The sequence below is a fragment of the Abramis brama genome (assembly GCF_963993115.1).
Source record: "Abramis brama genome assembly, chromosome: 18".
NCBI classification, from domain to species: Eukaryota; Metazoa; Chordata; class Actinopteri; order Cypriniformes; family Leuciscidae; genus Abramis; species Abramis brama.
Window position 1 is genome coordinate 9,482,874 of NC_139980.1, and position 14,850 is coordinate 9,497,723.

General features: G+C 36.5%; 1 protein-coding gene across 4 annotated transcripts in view; it reads left to right on the forward strand.

The window, feature by feature from the left end:
- map3k7 (mitogen-activated protein kinase kinase kinase 7) overlaps positions 1-13,531 on the forward strand; it is a 22,159-nt gene extending 8,628 nt beyond the window's left edge. For 2 of the 4 annotated variants that reach the window (XM_084091903.1, XM_084091902.1), the window contains 10 exons: positions 6-136; positions 245-326; positions 2,598-2,704; positions 2,793-2,943; positions 3,574-3,654; positions 7,236-7,303; positions 7,627-7,690; positions 8,934-8,995; positions 9,418-9,533; positions 11,602-13,531. In XM_084091903.1, coding sequence (XP_083948029.1) covers positions 6-136; positions 245-326; positions 2,598-2,704; positions 2,793-2,943; positions 3,574-3,654; positions 7,236-7,303; positions 7,627-7,690; positions 8,934-8,995; positions 9,418-9,533; positions 11,602-11,782 — 1,043 coding nt within the window. In that variant the 3' untranslated portion in view covers positions 11,783-13,531. The remainder of the gene's footprint in view (positions 1-5; positions 137-244; positions 327-2,597; positions 2,705-2,792; positions 2,944-3,573; positions 3,655-7,235; positions 7,304-7,626; positions 7,691-8,933; positions 8,996-9,417; positions 9,534-11,601) is intronic. The other 2 variants (XM_084091904.1, XM_084091905.1) reach the window with 1 other exon arrangement.
- Positions 13,532-14,850: the final 1,319 nt, after the last annotated feature.

Here is a 14,850-nt window from a genome sequence, read left to right on the forward strand (position 1 = left end):
TGTAGGCACGCGACCACCTCTCATTAAGAACTTACCAAAGCCCATAGAGAGTCTGATGAATCGTTGCTGGTCCAAAGACCCATCTCAGCGGCCTTCCATGGAGGAGATAGTGAAGATTATGAGCCACCTCATGAGGGTAACGCCACACCGCCAGCGTGCCTGCCAAATTATTCCAATGTTCCTGGCTGTCTTATTTTGCGTCTAAATCTGCCTCTTCAGTCTGATCCCTCTCTCCCCCCTCTAGTATTTCCCAGGATCAGAAGAGCCTCTTCAGTACCCATATCAGTATTCAGATGAAGGCCAGAGTAACTCTGCCGCCAGCACAGGTACAGAATAGCAAAATAGGCTTGAATAATAAATACTTGTTCATGACTGGTTCATTTTATTTTATTCAAATCATTTTCTTATGGTGTGGATGGGAAACAAATGGTTTAGATTACATTTTTTGAAAGAAATTATTACTTTTATTCAGCAAGGATGCATTAAAGTGATCAAAACTGACAGAAATATTTTCTAACAATGTGAAAGCCTTTACTATTTCAAATAAATGCCGTTCATTTGAACTTTCAATTCATCAAACAGTTTTCACAAAAATATTAAACTGTTTTCAGCTCTGATAATAATAAGAAATGTTACTTGAGAAGTAAATCATTACAATGATTTCTGAAGGATTGTGTGACACTGAACACTTTCATTACAGGAATGAATTACATTGCAATAATATTTCGCACTATTATAGTTTTTACTGTATTTTTGATCAAATGCAGCCTTGGTGAGTATAAGAGACTTCTTACAAAAACATTAAAAATGTACAGAGTAGAGCCCGACCGATAAAGGATTTTTAAGGCCGATACCGATACAAATATTTGGTGATTTAAAAATCCGATATATCGGCATATATATATATATAAACGCCATATATATATATATATATATATATATATATATATATATATAATTTTTTTTTTATTTTTTGTTTTTTTTTAATCCAGAAACGTGTAACAAAACATGAACAGATTTTCCCTAACATTAGTTATTTGTAGTTATTTAAGAGTCCTCAGCCTTACTAAAATAATATAATGCAGTTTAAAAATATATATATTTTTTTTAATTAACTTTATTGTCACAACAGAACAGAATATATTAAAGTTCTGATAAATATAATGTATATTAAAAATACAAACTTAAGATATGAAACTTAAAGTCCTTTGAACAAAAAAAATCAACTATTATTATTAATATTGACAGTAATAATTTAAAAAAAATCAATGATGATGATATTATTATCATCATCATTTGTATTATTATTAAACAAGACAAAGGTCACTCCTAATTCTATCCATCTATTCCATCAAGCTACAACAAACCATTTTCAATCATCATTTGCTGCCTGCCTTCTAAAATCTACGACTTAGTGATGCACTAAATACATTATGTGAGGTAATTAACACATGGTTACCGAGTCGATCGTTCCCTGGTATGCGTTTTCATGAAAATCGAATGTAAAGAGTTTTATCTCTAAAAACAGATTAACGTTAGCTTATAACGCTAGTATATGGGGCACAGAGTAAGTAAGAGTAAATCGCTAGTTAATACCACTAACAAGGCTCAAAATAGACAGTACATTACGCGTTTACAGGCATCATCTAGGAAAACAGTCTCGACTAGTCGAGTCACGAACGCCGTGCTACGTTAGATTTCACAAACGTAATTCCTATCGACCAGCTCACTTAGCACGGCGTTCGTGACTCGATTAGTCGAGACTGTTTTCCAAGATGACGAATGGCTGTAAACGCGTAATGTACTGTCTTTATAAAGTATCTTCTTATTAAACTGTCTGTACACTTACAAAGTTCTCAATGCTTCGGTTTGCATGTAGGGACCCTCATTATGCTACCCTGTTAGTGTGAGGCTATTTTGAGCCTTGTTAGTGGTATTAACTAGCGATTTACTTTTACTTACTCTGTGCCCCATATACTAGCGTTATAAGATAATCTGTTTTTAGAGATAAAACTCTTTACATTCGATTTTCATGAAAACGCATCCCAGGGAACGATCGACTCGGTAACCATGTGTTAATTACCCCTATAGTAACGCACACTTGGATTTCACACACGTGTAAAAGAAAAGCTAACTTTTATGCACAGGCTAGCTGCTATGTTTGATACTTTTTCTCTATGTCTAAATGTTCACTCCTCGTGTGCCTAACTTACGTTTTACAATGCAGGGACTGGAACTACAGATAAACTAGTTATAAATACAGTAATCATTACTTTATTTAGGCAGAATAAGTTCGTTGTGATTTCCAAGCTCATTGATGTTAGCAGTCTTCCTTGTAGAGTGCGCTCTGGTGGACAAACTATGCAGCGCCAACACTCATAACATGGTTGCAGGGTGTTTCGTCCGCTTTTATTTTATTTTTTAAATATTCATTTATCGGCAGTTATAAATGCCGATACCGATAGTTTGGAAAATGCCTAATATCGGCCGGCCGATATATCGGTCGGGCTCTAGTACAGAGCCCAAACTTTTGAACAGCAGTGTATGTGGAAATGTGTTCTGAATTCACATTAAAAAGCCATATCTCTTTAATCCAGGCTCATATATAGACTACACATGTACCAGCAACAAGAACGACATCAACATGGAGCACACCAACTCCCCTGGCAGCAACGACACCATCAAGTTCCCATATAAACCAAAGGTAACGCATCAACAATCTACACCACCACACAAAGACTGTGTCCTCTCAGAAAGCTCAAAAGTGGAATCCATGTTTGTGTGCGTTTCAGGGCGACCCCTTAAGGCCTGGCCACCCTCTCTCCAGAGGCAGCAGCGTAGAGAGTCTTTCTGGCAGGCCACATTGTCTGGCTTCATCCGACAGCAAACGAATGAGTGCCGATCTCTCCGAACTGGAGCACAGATTACCCTTTGCTCCCGCAGGTAACATGTTTCCTCAACACCTGTCATAAAGTTTCATACCTACCCAGAAATTCCTTGCGATACAATGACATTTTACAGTTTATACATCATTTGATCTTATTTAACATTGAGGTTTTTTTTCTCTTGCAGTAGACACATATTGATATATTTGTAAACTCCACACTTTCCTATTCCTATTGTCAATTTTCTCCTCAGGTTGATATGTTAACAAAGAATATACACCACTAACAATGTCCCTTTTATAGACATTGACCTCACTTTTCTGTACTTGCACTGGCTGAATAGTGTGTACACTAGTACCCAGTGTACCGCTGACCTCAGTCAGTGCGCCCAAACACACATCAGACACAAAGAGTTGCATGGCATCTCCATCCCTCCTTAGATCTGTCCTTCTGCAGTCACTAGTTCATCAGGCTTCCTGCCACTGCATGGATGTATGTGCTACGTGTCTGTATGTGTGTGTATATATGTTGCATGTATGTCTTAATGTAGCAGAAGATTGGAGTGACGTCCCTTACCCAGTCTGCTTTGATGTCTGCACCACACTCTTTCTCTCTGTCTCAGTACACACATTGTCTGCATGCCTGTGTTCGTCGCTACATGCGCGTGTCTGTATGTGTGTTTTTGCAGCACGTCCACAATATAAGCGAGGTCACCGTAAAACGGCATCACATGGCACCATTCTGGACATTCCCAAGATCATCATCACAGGTACCGGGAGTCCAGGCGCTCCCAGCAAACAGCTCCTAATCAGAGAAGGGCGTCACTGTGACGCACAAGCACGCATTGGTTGTTACTCCTGAATGTCATGTATCCCCCGTCAGCCTGACTTTAATTTTAAGGAGAGTAGAAGAACAATGTAAGATCCTCATCTGAACTCTTTCTGTACACATGCATTTGTGCTGTGGATTGTACTCTTGATCAGGGGTCGTAACCTTGTGGTTAGTTATTTAAGCCATATACTCCAGGTGAACCACAAAGATCCATTAGACAAATCGTACAAGTTTGCTATCCAGTGAATTAATGAATAATTTATATAAAGTAATTGATTTTATTTATATGGTAATTTTTTTTGCACTTAATAATACTTTAGTATTAATGAGATTTACAGGGAGCAGTGTTTTAAATACATGATTCTAAACATGCCACACAAAACACGATGGTGACACTCAAAATCACATAATTTAGAGAAGAAGAGGTGCACTTTAAAGGTACACCATGTAGCTTTTGGCCGTCTAGTGGTTAATTAAACAACTGCATGCATTTTGCAGAAGAGCTTTGTTTTGGTTGTGCTTCGGCTCTGCGTGACTCTGCTGATGAGTGTGTATCCCACTGCTTGTAAAACATAAGAGATATGACCAGTTTAGGTGGAAAGAATCTCAAGCTAACTGTAACTATACCTATTAATAGATGTGGTACTTCCTTGAAAATAAATTCCACCATAATGAAATGACTCTTCACAATAGATAATGCTTTACTAATGAACTCTGTTTAATAAAATACCTCACTCACCTGTTGAGTAATAAAAATGTCATCTCCGCATCACTTTCGCCAGAAGACTCTTCTGTTCTGTGTCAAAGTGGCCGGAGCAACTTTTCTCTATTTATGGATATGACGAGAGACACACGGGCGAGTGACATTCGCAATTTCCTGTGAAAACCATCCCGCTAGGTCTTGTTGTTTATAGCCTATTTTGGAAGAAGGGTTGATGTATTGACTCGTTATTAAAATTGTATTAATTTTGAACAAGAGAAAGTTGCATAATGTACCTTAAGTTATCAACACAAGACGTGCAATAGAGGTTCTCATGGTCCTGGATAAGCTGGAAATATCAGGCACATTCAGAAGTGTCAGGAAAAATAATGGAAATTTCTATAGCCAATATATATATTTTTTTCTAGTTATTCTTGGTTCAAAATAATTTCAAATTTTTTTTTTTTTAAAGTTCCATATGCAGTCTTCACAAATGAATAGAAAAATAAAATAAATTCATTGTTCAGGAAGTGTGGCTTGATTTGTTCATGCTGTGGTGCATGCTGGGAAATAGTCCAGTAATGAACAACTTAAACATAAAAAAGGTTGGTGACCCCTGCTCTAGATGATTATTAGATTAGCGTTTGATTCCTTATTTTAAATCCAGAGTCAGTCAATTTATTAATATTAATTAACCCCCCCCCCCCCCCCCCCCCCCCCCCCAAAATAAATAAATAATAATGTTGTGTCAGATTTGACGGTGGTTAGTGATCCTGGAGTAACACCCATTACAATCTCTTCTTTCTCTCTCCTGCTCATCTCTCTTTGCTTTTTTGATTATGGTGTCCTGCAAGCAATGATTTTCACGCCCCATCCTCATATCTGCCTCTGACCATTAGAGGCACCTTTTGTATATTCTGTTTAAAAAATAATCAAGAAAATCCCATAAGCAGTGATTTAAAGCATGCGTGGTGGATGAGGGTGGATTGATATGCCATCCCTCAGTCTTCCTGTTTGGCTTTGTAGCAGGTGAAAGAACATCTGCCAGCATGTGTGTTTGTGTGTCTCTCCCTCTTTCTCTCTCTCAGTGGTCGTGCACTAGCTCGTGCTCGTCCTTGTTTCGCCTGCAGAAAGGATGTCGCCAAATGCTCAGCTTTTTGATCTTCCCTCCCCCATACACACAAGTTCATTAACTTGTTCATTAATTCAGTGGTTGCGATAAATCTCCTTCACATTTAGGGTCATCGCTATTATTATCATCTTCCCTAATAATGCTGAAGGAAATGGAGACATTGAAGATTGCGGAGTGGGAAAAAAAAGTTCAAAGCAAGGAGTTGCATGATGAAGAGGTTATTAATTTGGTGTAACAATGAGAAAATCTGATTGGCATTTGAATTGTATCCCTCCTGCATGCATGCTGTTAGCCTGTCAATCATTTTTATTATTCTCATAATCATTTTGACATGGAACTGACCTCATCAGTAACTATCATTATTAATAAAAAGAGTTAGGGTCATATTCATCAGAGTATTATTATTGTTTTTTTCTACCGTTTTTGTTGTAACTTTTTTTTTTCCATTGTTTGCTTGAATGGGCTGATTTTGTGGTATAAGAGAGATTACATAGACATTGAAGGAATATTATTTGTTAAATGCAAATTAGGATCTATGAACAGTATCTGTGGCATGCAGCTGATGACTACAGACAATAATTTTGACTCGTACTTCAGGTTTTAAAATGCATTTACAGTGATAAACGTACAATAGAAGCCTTGTAGAAGCTGGCAGCCTTTTTTATTTTTTTAATTAATGTATTCGTTTACTTTTTATTTATTTATTTATTTGAAAGCACTTGCATGAATTTAAGTAAAATTGAGGTAGGGCTACTTGTCTGAAGGGTTATATGTTACCAACATAACTGCTTTGGTTGGAGTTTTGCTTTACGAATAGTTTTGTCACATTCCTTCCATATATCCTCAGAGGAATAATCAGGTATACTTTTTTAGCTAGGCATAACATGAGGTAAAAGATTGAATGCGACTTTGCATAGACCACAGGGTAGTTAGCAATTCTGTCACACCTGTTCAGTTAAATTGTTGGACTGTACTTTCAAAACAGTGAACAGTTTCTATTTTACATTTTATTTGCTTTATTATTTCATTACAGACTTTTAAGACAAGTGTATTTTTTCTATTGTCTGACACATATAAAGTTCATAGAGCTTAATTTGTATTAACCTGGAATATTCCAACTAATCATTTGCATCATGTATAGTAGCATATAGTATTTAGTAAGTCCCAGTCTGTCGGTAATGGCTTTTAATTTCTGCTGGTGCTATTCTAGATGCATTACCTGAGTTATAGTCTGTCTATAAAGTGATTTGTGTGAGTGTTTGTGAATAGGCTTTCTTTAGTAAACCTGTGTTGTCTTTTAAAAGAGTACAGCTCCTATCATCATTGCTGCTTCATTTTCCATAAATACACACTAATCAACTCCTAAAACCAAAAAAACATTCATCAAACCATGATAGGAGCTGTCCAATCAATGCAGGCCAAGCTGCCTGTGTTATTCTGAAGGTGTGGTCTACTGTTTTTGGTGTAGTGTGTGTGAGTTGCGATGGCCTCGTGAGGGGTTTAGTCACGTGACGGCCACGTTAGAGGAGATGCTGTCATGGTAGTGAGTTGGGGATTTAATCAGTGCAGCTGTCTGGGTGTCACAACCCTCTTGCTCCAGCCGTTGGACGAGAGCTCATGCACTACCAATAAGACTTATCAGATTCCTCTTTTCTCTCCTTTCTCTATGTCTCGTCTCTTTTTGCAGCGACCTGTGAGCCTCATAGACGCAGATCAGTGCAGGATCTTCCTGCCATTGGTACGGAGTCCAGTCAGGTAAGATGCTTCAATTTCACACTTTCAGTGGTGCGATGTGTAAGGAACTGGGAAGAGTTTAGGTGCGACAAACTATATTCACAATTGCATTTTATACTGCCAAGTAACAAAAATATGTGAAATAAGAGCTCTCACATCTTATGTACTGGGGGGACACAATAGTTTATCAAATAAAATAAGGCATAAGATCTGTTTTATAATAGGAAACTGAGGTGTTGTGGGTCTAGATTCAACCAAAAGTTTATTCAGCACCTATATCCACAGTATTCCAAAATTGAGCTTTTATCAAGTTTATAATTGGCATACTGTTTGACCAATCACAGGATAGCAGAAACAACAGCAGATCATCCAGCCCCAGTGTGAGGATGATTACGCCAGACAGGACAGGTAAAGTTTTCCTTCTAACCATCACACACGAGTTCCTGTAAGAATTGTACTGGTGTAAATGCACACACACAATTGTATAAGGGTGTTCTCACACTAGGCGATCTGAACCGTGCCCGAGCACGTTTGACTAGTGTGATCATATCGTGCCCAGATGCCGTCCCTGGCCCACTTGGAAGAGGTGGGATCTGGCATGGTGGGCATGGTTCAGTTGGGCTCGGGCCTGGTACGCATGTAGTGTGATCGCTAACCGTGCCAGAGCACGGAACAGCTACTCTTGTGTGTGCTACTATCATCATTACGACAGCAAACATCTTCTATTGCTATTTGGACAGTACACTTTTCATTCAATTTAATTAAATCGAGTATATTTGGGTTTAAGACGGGTTTGGTTCTCACCTTATTATTGAACAGGAATTGTAGTTTGCGAGTAAAGCTGTAAATTCCTCCATCAACGTCAGCTGCCTCCGTAATAATCTTCTGATACGTGCAGCACAATCAAGTAAAAATCGCTGCACAGCATAAATTATAAATCTGTTAGGCAGTCTATTAGCGAAAGAGCTTTTCTTTCTGTTTTCTTCAAAACAAAAAGTTGCATCGTAAATGACGTAAGCGTGCTCCGGCCCAGAACGTTAAGTGCAGGGGGAGTGGGGAGTGGGGAGGGGGGACAATCGTGCCAGGACACGGTACAAGGCAACTATGCCTAGTGTGAGTATACCCTAAATGTATAATAACCCAATAAGCTGGGATAATAGTTGATTAATTTTTATGAGCCTCCTGTACATGTTTGGAATTACATCATTGCAGATTGTGACATTTTGTTAAGATATTTCTGAACACTTGAGTTTGAGTTCCTCAGTTTGACCTCAAAGTTCACGTCCTCAGCGTGTTTGTAAATCTATATCAGTGACAGTAAACGGCTCAGGCAGAGCTGCAGACGTTACGTAAGCGGCATCAATGATTTAGGACGCTTTTCTGTCTGACAGTCGCAGTCCTGGACTGAGATGAGACTGGGCTATTTATTGCTCAACTCTCACTCTCTTTCTGCCGATTACCACAGTTTACTATAACAGCATTACTCGACAAACTAAAAAAAACACTTGCTGTTCTGCGTAGACTTCTTCACTCTTCATATCAAAATAATATAAATAACCAGTGAATAAATACAGATGGAATAGTTCAGATCTGCTGTCCTCAATTCATGGTTTTTGGATGTTTACTAAAACGATTTTCCTCATTCTTGTAGACACCAATGGTTCAGATAACTCCATCCCAATGGCCTACCTGACCCTGGACCATCAGTTACAGGTACACATTTACATGTGACCAATACGATATGAATATTTTGGTATGATTCTGTCCACCAAAAATAAGCTGAAAATGTGAAATGATTGAATACTATGAAGTATGACTGCATGTGCATGGAAACTGTTTGGTCTATATCTGTGTTGTGGATGGTTTCCAGGGTGCTGTGGTATCACTCCTCTCAGAAGGTTCGCAAGATGTAAAAACAGCCCTCTAATTAAATCAAGTCTGGGTTACAGTTTTACCAGCCTTTTTATGCTATTTATATGGTGTAATTCAGTTATAAATACATGGCAGCAAATTGAGAGCGAGACATTTTGATATTTTTGGCGTTCAGACCACGACTGGTATAAATATCACTTTTGCATTTCAGATTAATTAGCCAAAAGGTGACATTTGATGAATGAATCTGTGTTTGTTTGCAGCCTCTAGCCCCCTGTCCAAACTCCAAAGAATCAATGGCAGTGTTTGAGCAGCACTGTAAGATGGCACAGGAGTACCTGAAGGTGCAGACTGAGATCGCTCTTCTCATACAGAGGAAGTAAGTCTGAGGAATCTGAATCAAATCATCAGTATGTACAATAAGAATTAGGGTGGCTCAGGGTTATCTTATTAATCTTTATTAGTTGAATAAAATCTGAAATAAAATATTAGATGGAAATGTAAACTAACGACAATTAGAAATTTAGCCTTGCCATCTAACTGAAATAGGTTAAAGTTGAAGCACTAATATCATTAATTAGAAAGAAAGACTAAAACTGAGTAGAAATGAAAAAGAAATAGTAATATGAAAAACTAATGAAAATCAAAAAGGCACATGACAAAGTGACTAAAAATGAAACATAAAATTAAAATACTAAAATTAAAAGCTCATTCAAAATATTAATATAAACTATAATAGTAAATAATACTAAAATAACACAAGGGTTTCCATACCATCAAACTGACATTTTACAATCCTTGAAATCTATGACGAAAAATGTTTATTGACGAGCTTTTTCACCATGACTAAGATGAGACGACAATAAGGACATTTAACAACAACTGTGACTATATCAAAAAAATATAAACTTCAAAAACCAAAATCATTTGTGCATTTACTGCGACTAAATATGCGATCAAACCTTCTCAGTGATAAACTGTAATAAATCCAAACATGGATCTCGACTATATTGTTTGGAAAAAAATGTACTTACCAACCTCTGTACTACAATTTTCTTTTTCTTTTTTTGCTGTTGTTTTTGATGTTAGAAAAACATCGATGTAATTTGGAATTATTGGAATGGATTTCATTTTTGAGAGAAGTTTCTTGTTTTACCAGTGTATATAAAACTGGTAAAACCAAGCTTATAATAAATCAAGTAACTAGAGATGGTAAAATAAACCATGCAGATCAGTTGACTCTCTTGATTTGTGCTTATTGGTGAAAGTGCAATAATTCTGATGAAATGTAAAAAATAAAATTTTTATAAAACAATAATTATTGTGATAATTGAGCAAAATAATCGTTATTATCAGTTTAACCATTATGCAGTTTAAAATGTGAAGTTTTCATTGACTAAAACTAGACTAAAATGCCCAGACATTTAGTCGACTAAAAATAAAAAAAATAAAAACAGGACAAGGTTGACTAAATATAAAAACTCAAATGTACATTTGACAGGACTAGGACTAAGACTAAATTAAAAAATAGCTGACAGAATTAACACTACTTGATACTAATTCTATTATCACAGCAAAAATTAATGCTATATTTAACTTTTTATATGTAATATATTAAATATTTATAAATATTCAAATTCTTATTAGTAAATAAATGTTTTAATTCACCTAATTTTTAAAAAAATTGTTTAAATATGGAAAAGTTATGTTGAAATAATGTACTTATATTCTGTTTGTAAGTTGTATGTATGCTATTCGTTTTTGCTCTGTCTGAAGAGTAATAAAAACAATTTTTGAAGTAATTAAAGGGATGGTTAACCCAAAAATTACTCCGTTATGTCGTTCCAAATTTCTATGACAGACTTTCTTCTGCAGAGCACAAAAGAAGATATTTTGAAGAATGTTGGTAACCAAACAGTTTCGGTTTCCATTATAATTTTGATCATACAATTGAAGTCAAGGGCTGAAACTCTGGTTGGACTGTCCTTTTAATTAAACGAATAAAAAAAGAAAACAGGGTTGGTGAAAATAACCTAAAAACAATAGAACAAAGATACACATCTTTGGGCTTGAAGCATTGTAGGTACCTAACAGGAGTATCATCTGTTCAAGTAGACATTTAAAAATATATACAAAGATATCATGTACAATAAAGATAAAGCTGGTGTACAGTCTATAGGAACAGGCATTGAAAAGCATAACAATGTAATATGTCCATAACTGTTGTTATTCAAACTATTAGTTACCCATTTCTAAACGAACCTTAACTAAGGGTCAAAACGTGCCAGATTCCAAAACAAATGCTCCAAATGAGCCAAATGTGAAAACGCCCTAAACCAACAATACCAGATAAACTAGACTCCAAACTACCGGTACTTTTGAAAATCTCTGTTTTGTTTTCTCTCCATTTTCCCTCCTCCTCTGACGTCTGTTGTTCATCTCCACAGGAAAGAGCTGATAGCAGAACTGGACCAGGACGAGAAGGATCAGCAGAACGCATGTCGCCTCGCTCAGGAGCACAAGAAGCTCCTAGAGGAGAACAAGAGTCTGTCCACCTACTACCAGCAGTGCAAGAAGCAACTGGAGCTGATCCGAGCGCAGCAGCAAAAGAGACAGGGCACCTCATGAACCCCTTTCATTATGACTGACTCGTATAATCACAGTCCCCATTATCTCGTCCACCCCGATCCAAACATTGGGGTTAGCTATAGTTTGGCCCAGAAACCCCCTTATTCTGCCTAAAAGCACCCCACCCCGGCCGCCCATGATCATATGTGCCCATAAAACCTGAAGATGGTAACCGTATGACCTATACCCCACAGTGACCATGGGCCATTTCCGCCCCACGCAAACGGTTCTGAGACCCTGCGCTCAACTGCACAAGCATGCTGCGTTGCACGTGCCCGTGAGTCTGCGGCAGGATATGCAATAGCAGGGACACGATTAAAGCCGTGATACATGCAGACAGTTCTTCACAAATCAAGTCTAAACTAGCCAGCAAACAGAGTGTGTCTGCAAACACGTTTTGGGAACCCGGCATCTTTTCCCAGGGATTTTAAAGAGAGGATGTAAAAGGAACAAATGAGATCTCTTGGAATGTCACTTTTTTTTTTTTCTTCTTCTTCTTCTTCTTCTTCTTCCTCTAACCATCCCAGAATTCTCTGTGGGGTTTGCCTAATTCCTCTCGATTAGGTGTCGGTCCTTAAGAATGTGAAAGAAAAGTGGCTTTAAGTTGCATACGAAAGCTAATTTTATCATTTTTAAATTTAGGTTTTTATTTTGTTGCATTCACTTTGTGTACTTTTTCATTTTAACCCTAATTATGCAAAAAAAGTGCTTCAGATGTTCCCTCTTTTTTTTAATTGTCAGCCCTAAAAAGTGTTATTATGTACTGATTTGAAATCGGGGGATGTATTTTACATATGCCTTGCATGTTGACCTTGTGTTTATGGACAAACACGGGTCGATCTGTGTGTATGTGCGGCCTCACAAGAAAAATGCTGTTTGTAATCCGCTTCCTTTAACATAGCGCTCAAATCATCGCTCCAAAAGAGACCGAAACAAATGGACTTGAGTGTATGTGATTGTGAGTACAAACATTTTAATCATGACTACAGTATTCTTGTTTCTTTGCTCTGTTGTGTATCTTTATCTAACTTTGTATGGTAATTTATCCAGGGTTTTCAGAGATCCGCTTCATAGTTTTTGTTGTAAGTGTGGGAAAGACGCTCTTTCTCTGAGCTTGATTTATGTATTTTTAGTTCACATGATGCCTTAGAGTTGAATTGTTTGCGTTTTACTTGACTGTTTGGCAACGAGACCGCTCACACATGCCGTGATTTAATGCAATTACGAGTTTAGAAACAGGAGTTTTAAAAGGCTTGCGAATGCAACCTGAAATCTGATGGTCTGTGTGATCTTGTCAATATGCTGCAGAAATCACGATGAGGGCAGTCAACACATTCTGGTTCTTTTTAGTTAGGTTCCTTGTTCTTACCACTAGTTTTTCATCCCTGTACTTAATTTAAGCCGTATTGTTACATAGTATGAATTCCTTTTAGATATCACACTTTGTTTACTTTGTTGGCCCCAACACACCCTCCACCCATGTTTTTGCACAATCCCGACTGGTTATCACTGATTACGAATATACCGAGGAAATCTTGAGCAGGGTAAAGACACATTTGGATGTTCAAGATCTTTAAGTGAGTTTCTGCAAATCTTTTTGTTTAACAGTAAAGTGGTGTATTATTATTATTCAATGATGAGTTTCTGTACTATGTGCTGTAAATAAGATGTCTGATTTCTTAAGCTGTTGGGAACGGGAATACACAGGTGAAGGTCGCATCTTGAAATAAATCGAACAGGTAAACATCATGCTTCAGACTGTCTGTGCTGTCTCTGCTCTTCAGTTCAGCAGTTTTTTCTAAAAACCAGAATGTTGTTCGCAAACATTCTTAATTCAAAACCTTTTTTTTTTTTATCGTAATAAATTACATTTATTTACATTTATAAAAAAATACATACATGAAAAAAAATATATATATATATATGTGTGTGTGTGTGTGTATACAATATAACCAAAACAAATGAACATCTGCCATCTTATTTAATATTATGAATTAAGGCTGGTGTTCTCCAGTGACTGAATATGCTCACTGCATTTGCTTTAAAAGCTTTTAGTATTGTAAGCCTATATAATTGTAACACATATTGTAAGCATATTTAATCATGACTTCAGTGTTCTTGTTTCTTTGTTGTGTATCCTACTTTAAACCATTTTGATTATAGTGTTTATATGAATTAATACAGTGCACATTAAAATAAACTGTATATTAAATAAGAGTAAAAACTCCATTGGAGCATTTATATTAAGTACGGCAGGATAAAATTATTTAAAACAATCTAAGTTTCAGTTGTAAAAAAAAATATTTAGAATTCTTCTTTAAAATTTCCCTAAAAAATGTGAATGCGGCCAATTTGCAGAATTGTAAAATGTTCTAAAAGCTTGACGGTTACATTGTCATAATGATGTTGTAAAATTATATAATTCCACATAGAAAAAGTTAGTACTTATCAAAGTTTAAATGTATATTGTTTATGTTTTGGGCTTTGCTTTTGAGATAGTATTGTCTCACTACTGTAAAGATTTTGGCGAAAGAATGAGGGATGGGGAGAGCGGGGCACAACGTAACGCTTTTTGACTTTCTCAGTTTGTGTAAATCTACTTAGGGTTCAGAGTATTTATTTTTCCCCACATTAATTTCACACATGTCTAGTACAATTATATTGTTTTGTTTTATTAATACGGTGTATACTTTTTTTCTTGATATACCCCGAAATAATGGAAGTGAAATGTGACAACATGCCCCATAGGTGGGATACATTGTAATATGTGAGGGGCACATTGTAACATGGCCATATGACAGATTAAAATACTATCTGATCTAATAAAAAAAATATACAAGACAAACTAAAATATTTTCTCAATAAAATACAATTATTAACTTTTTCATATAAAATAAATAATGGCATTTTTTAATAATTAAAAATAAAATAAAAATTTAGTTTGACAATGAACACAGCTATACAGCATACAGACCGTTGACGGTAGCCATTGACTTCCATAGTATTTTCCATAGTACTTCCATAAGAAACTGGTACAGGTTTGAAACAACTTTAGGGTGAGTAGATGA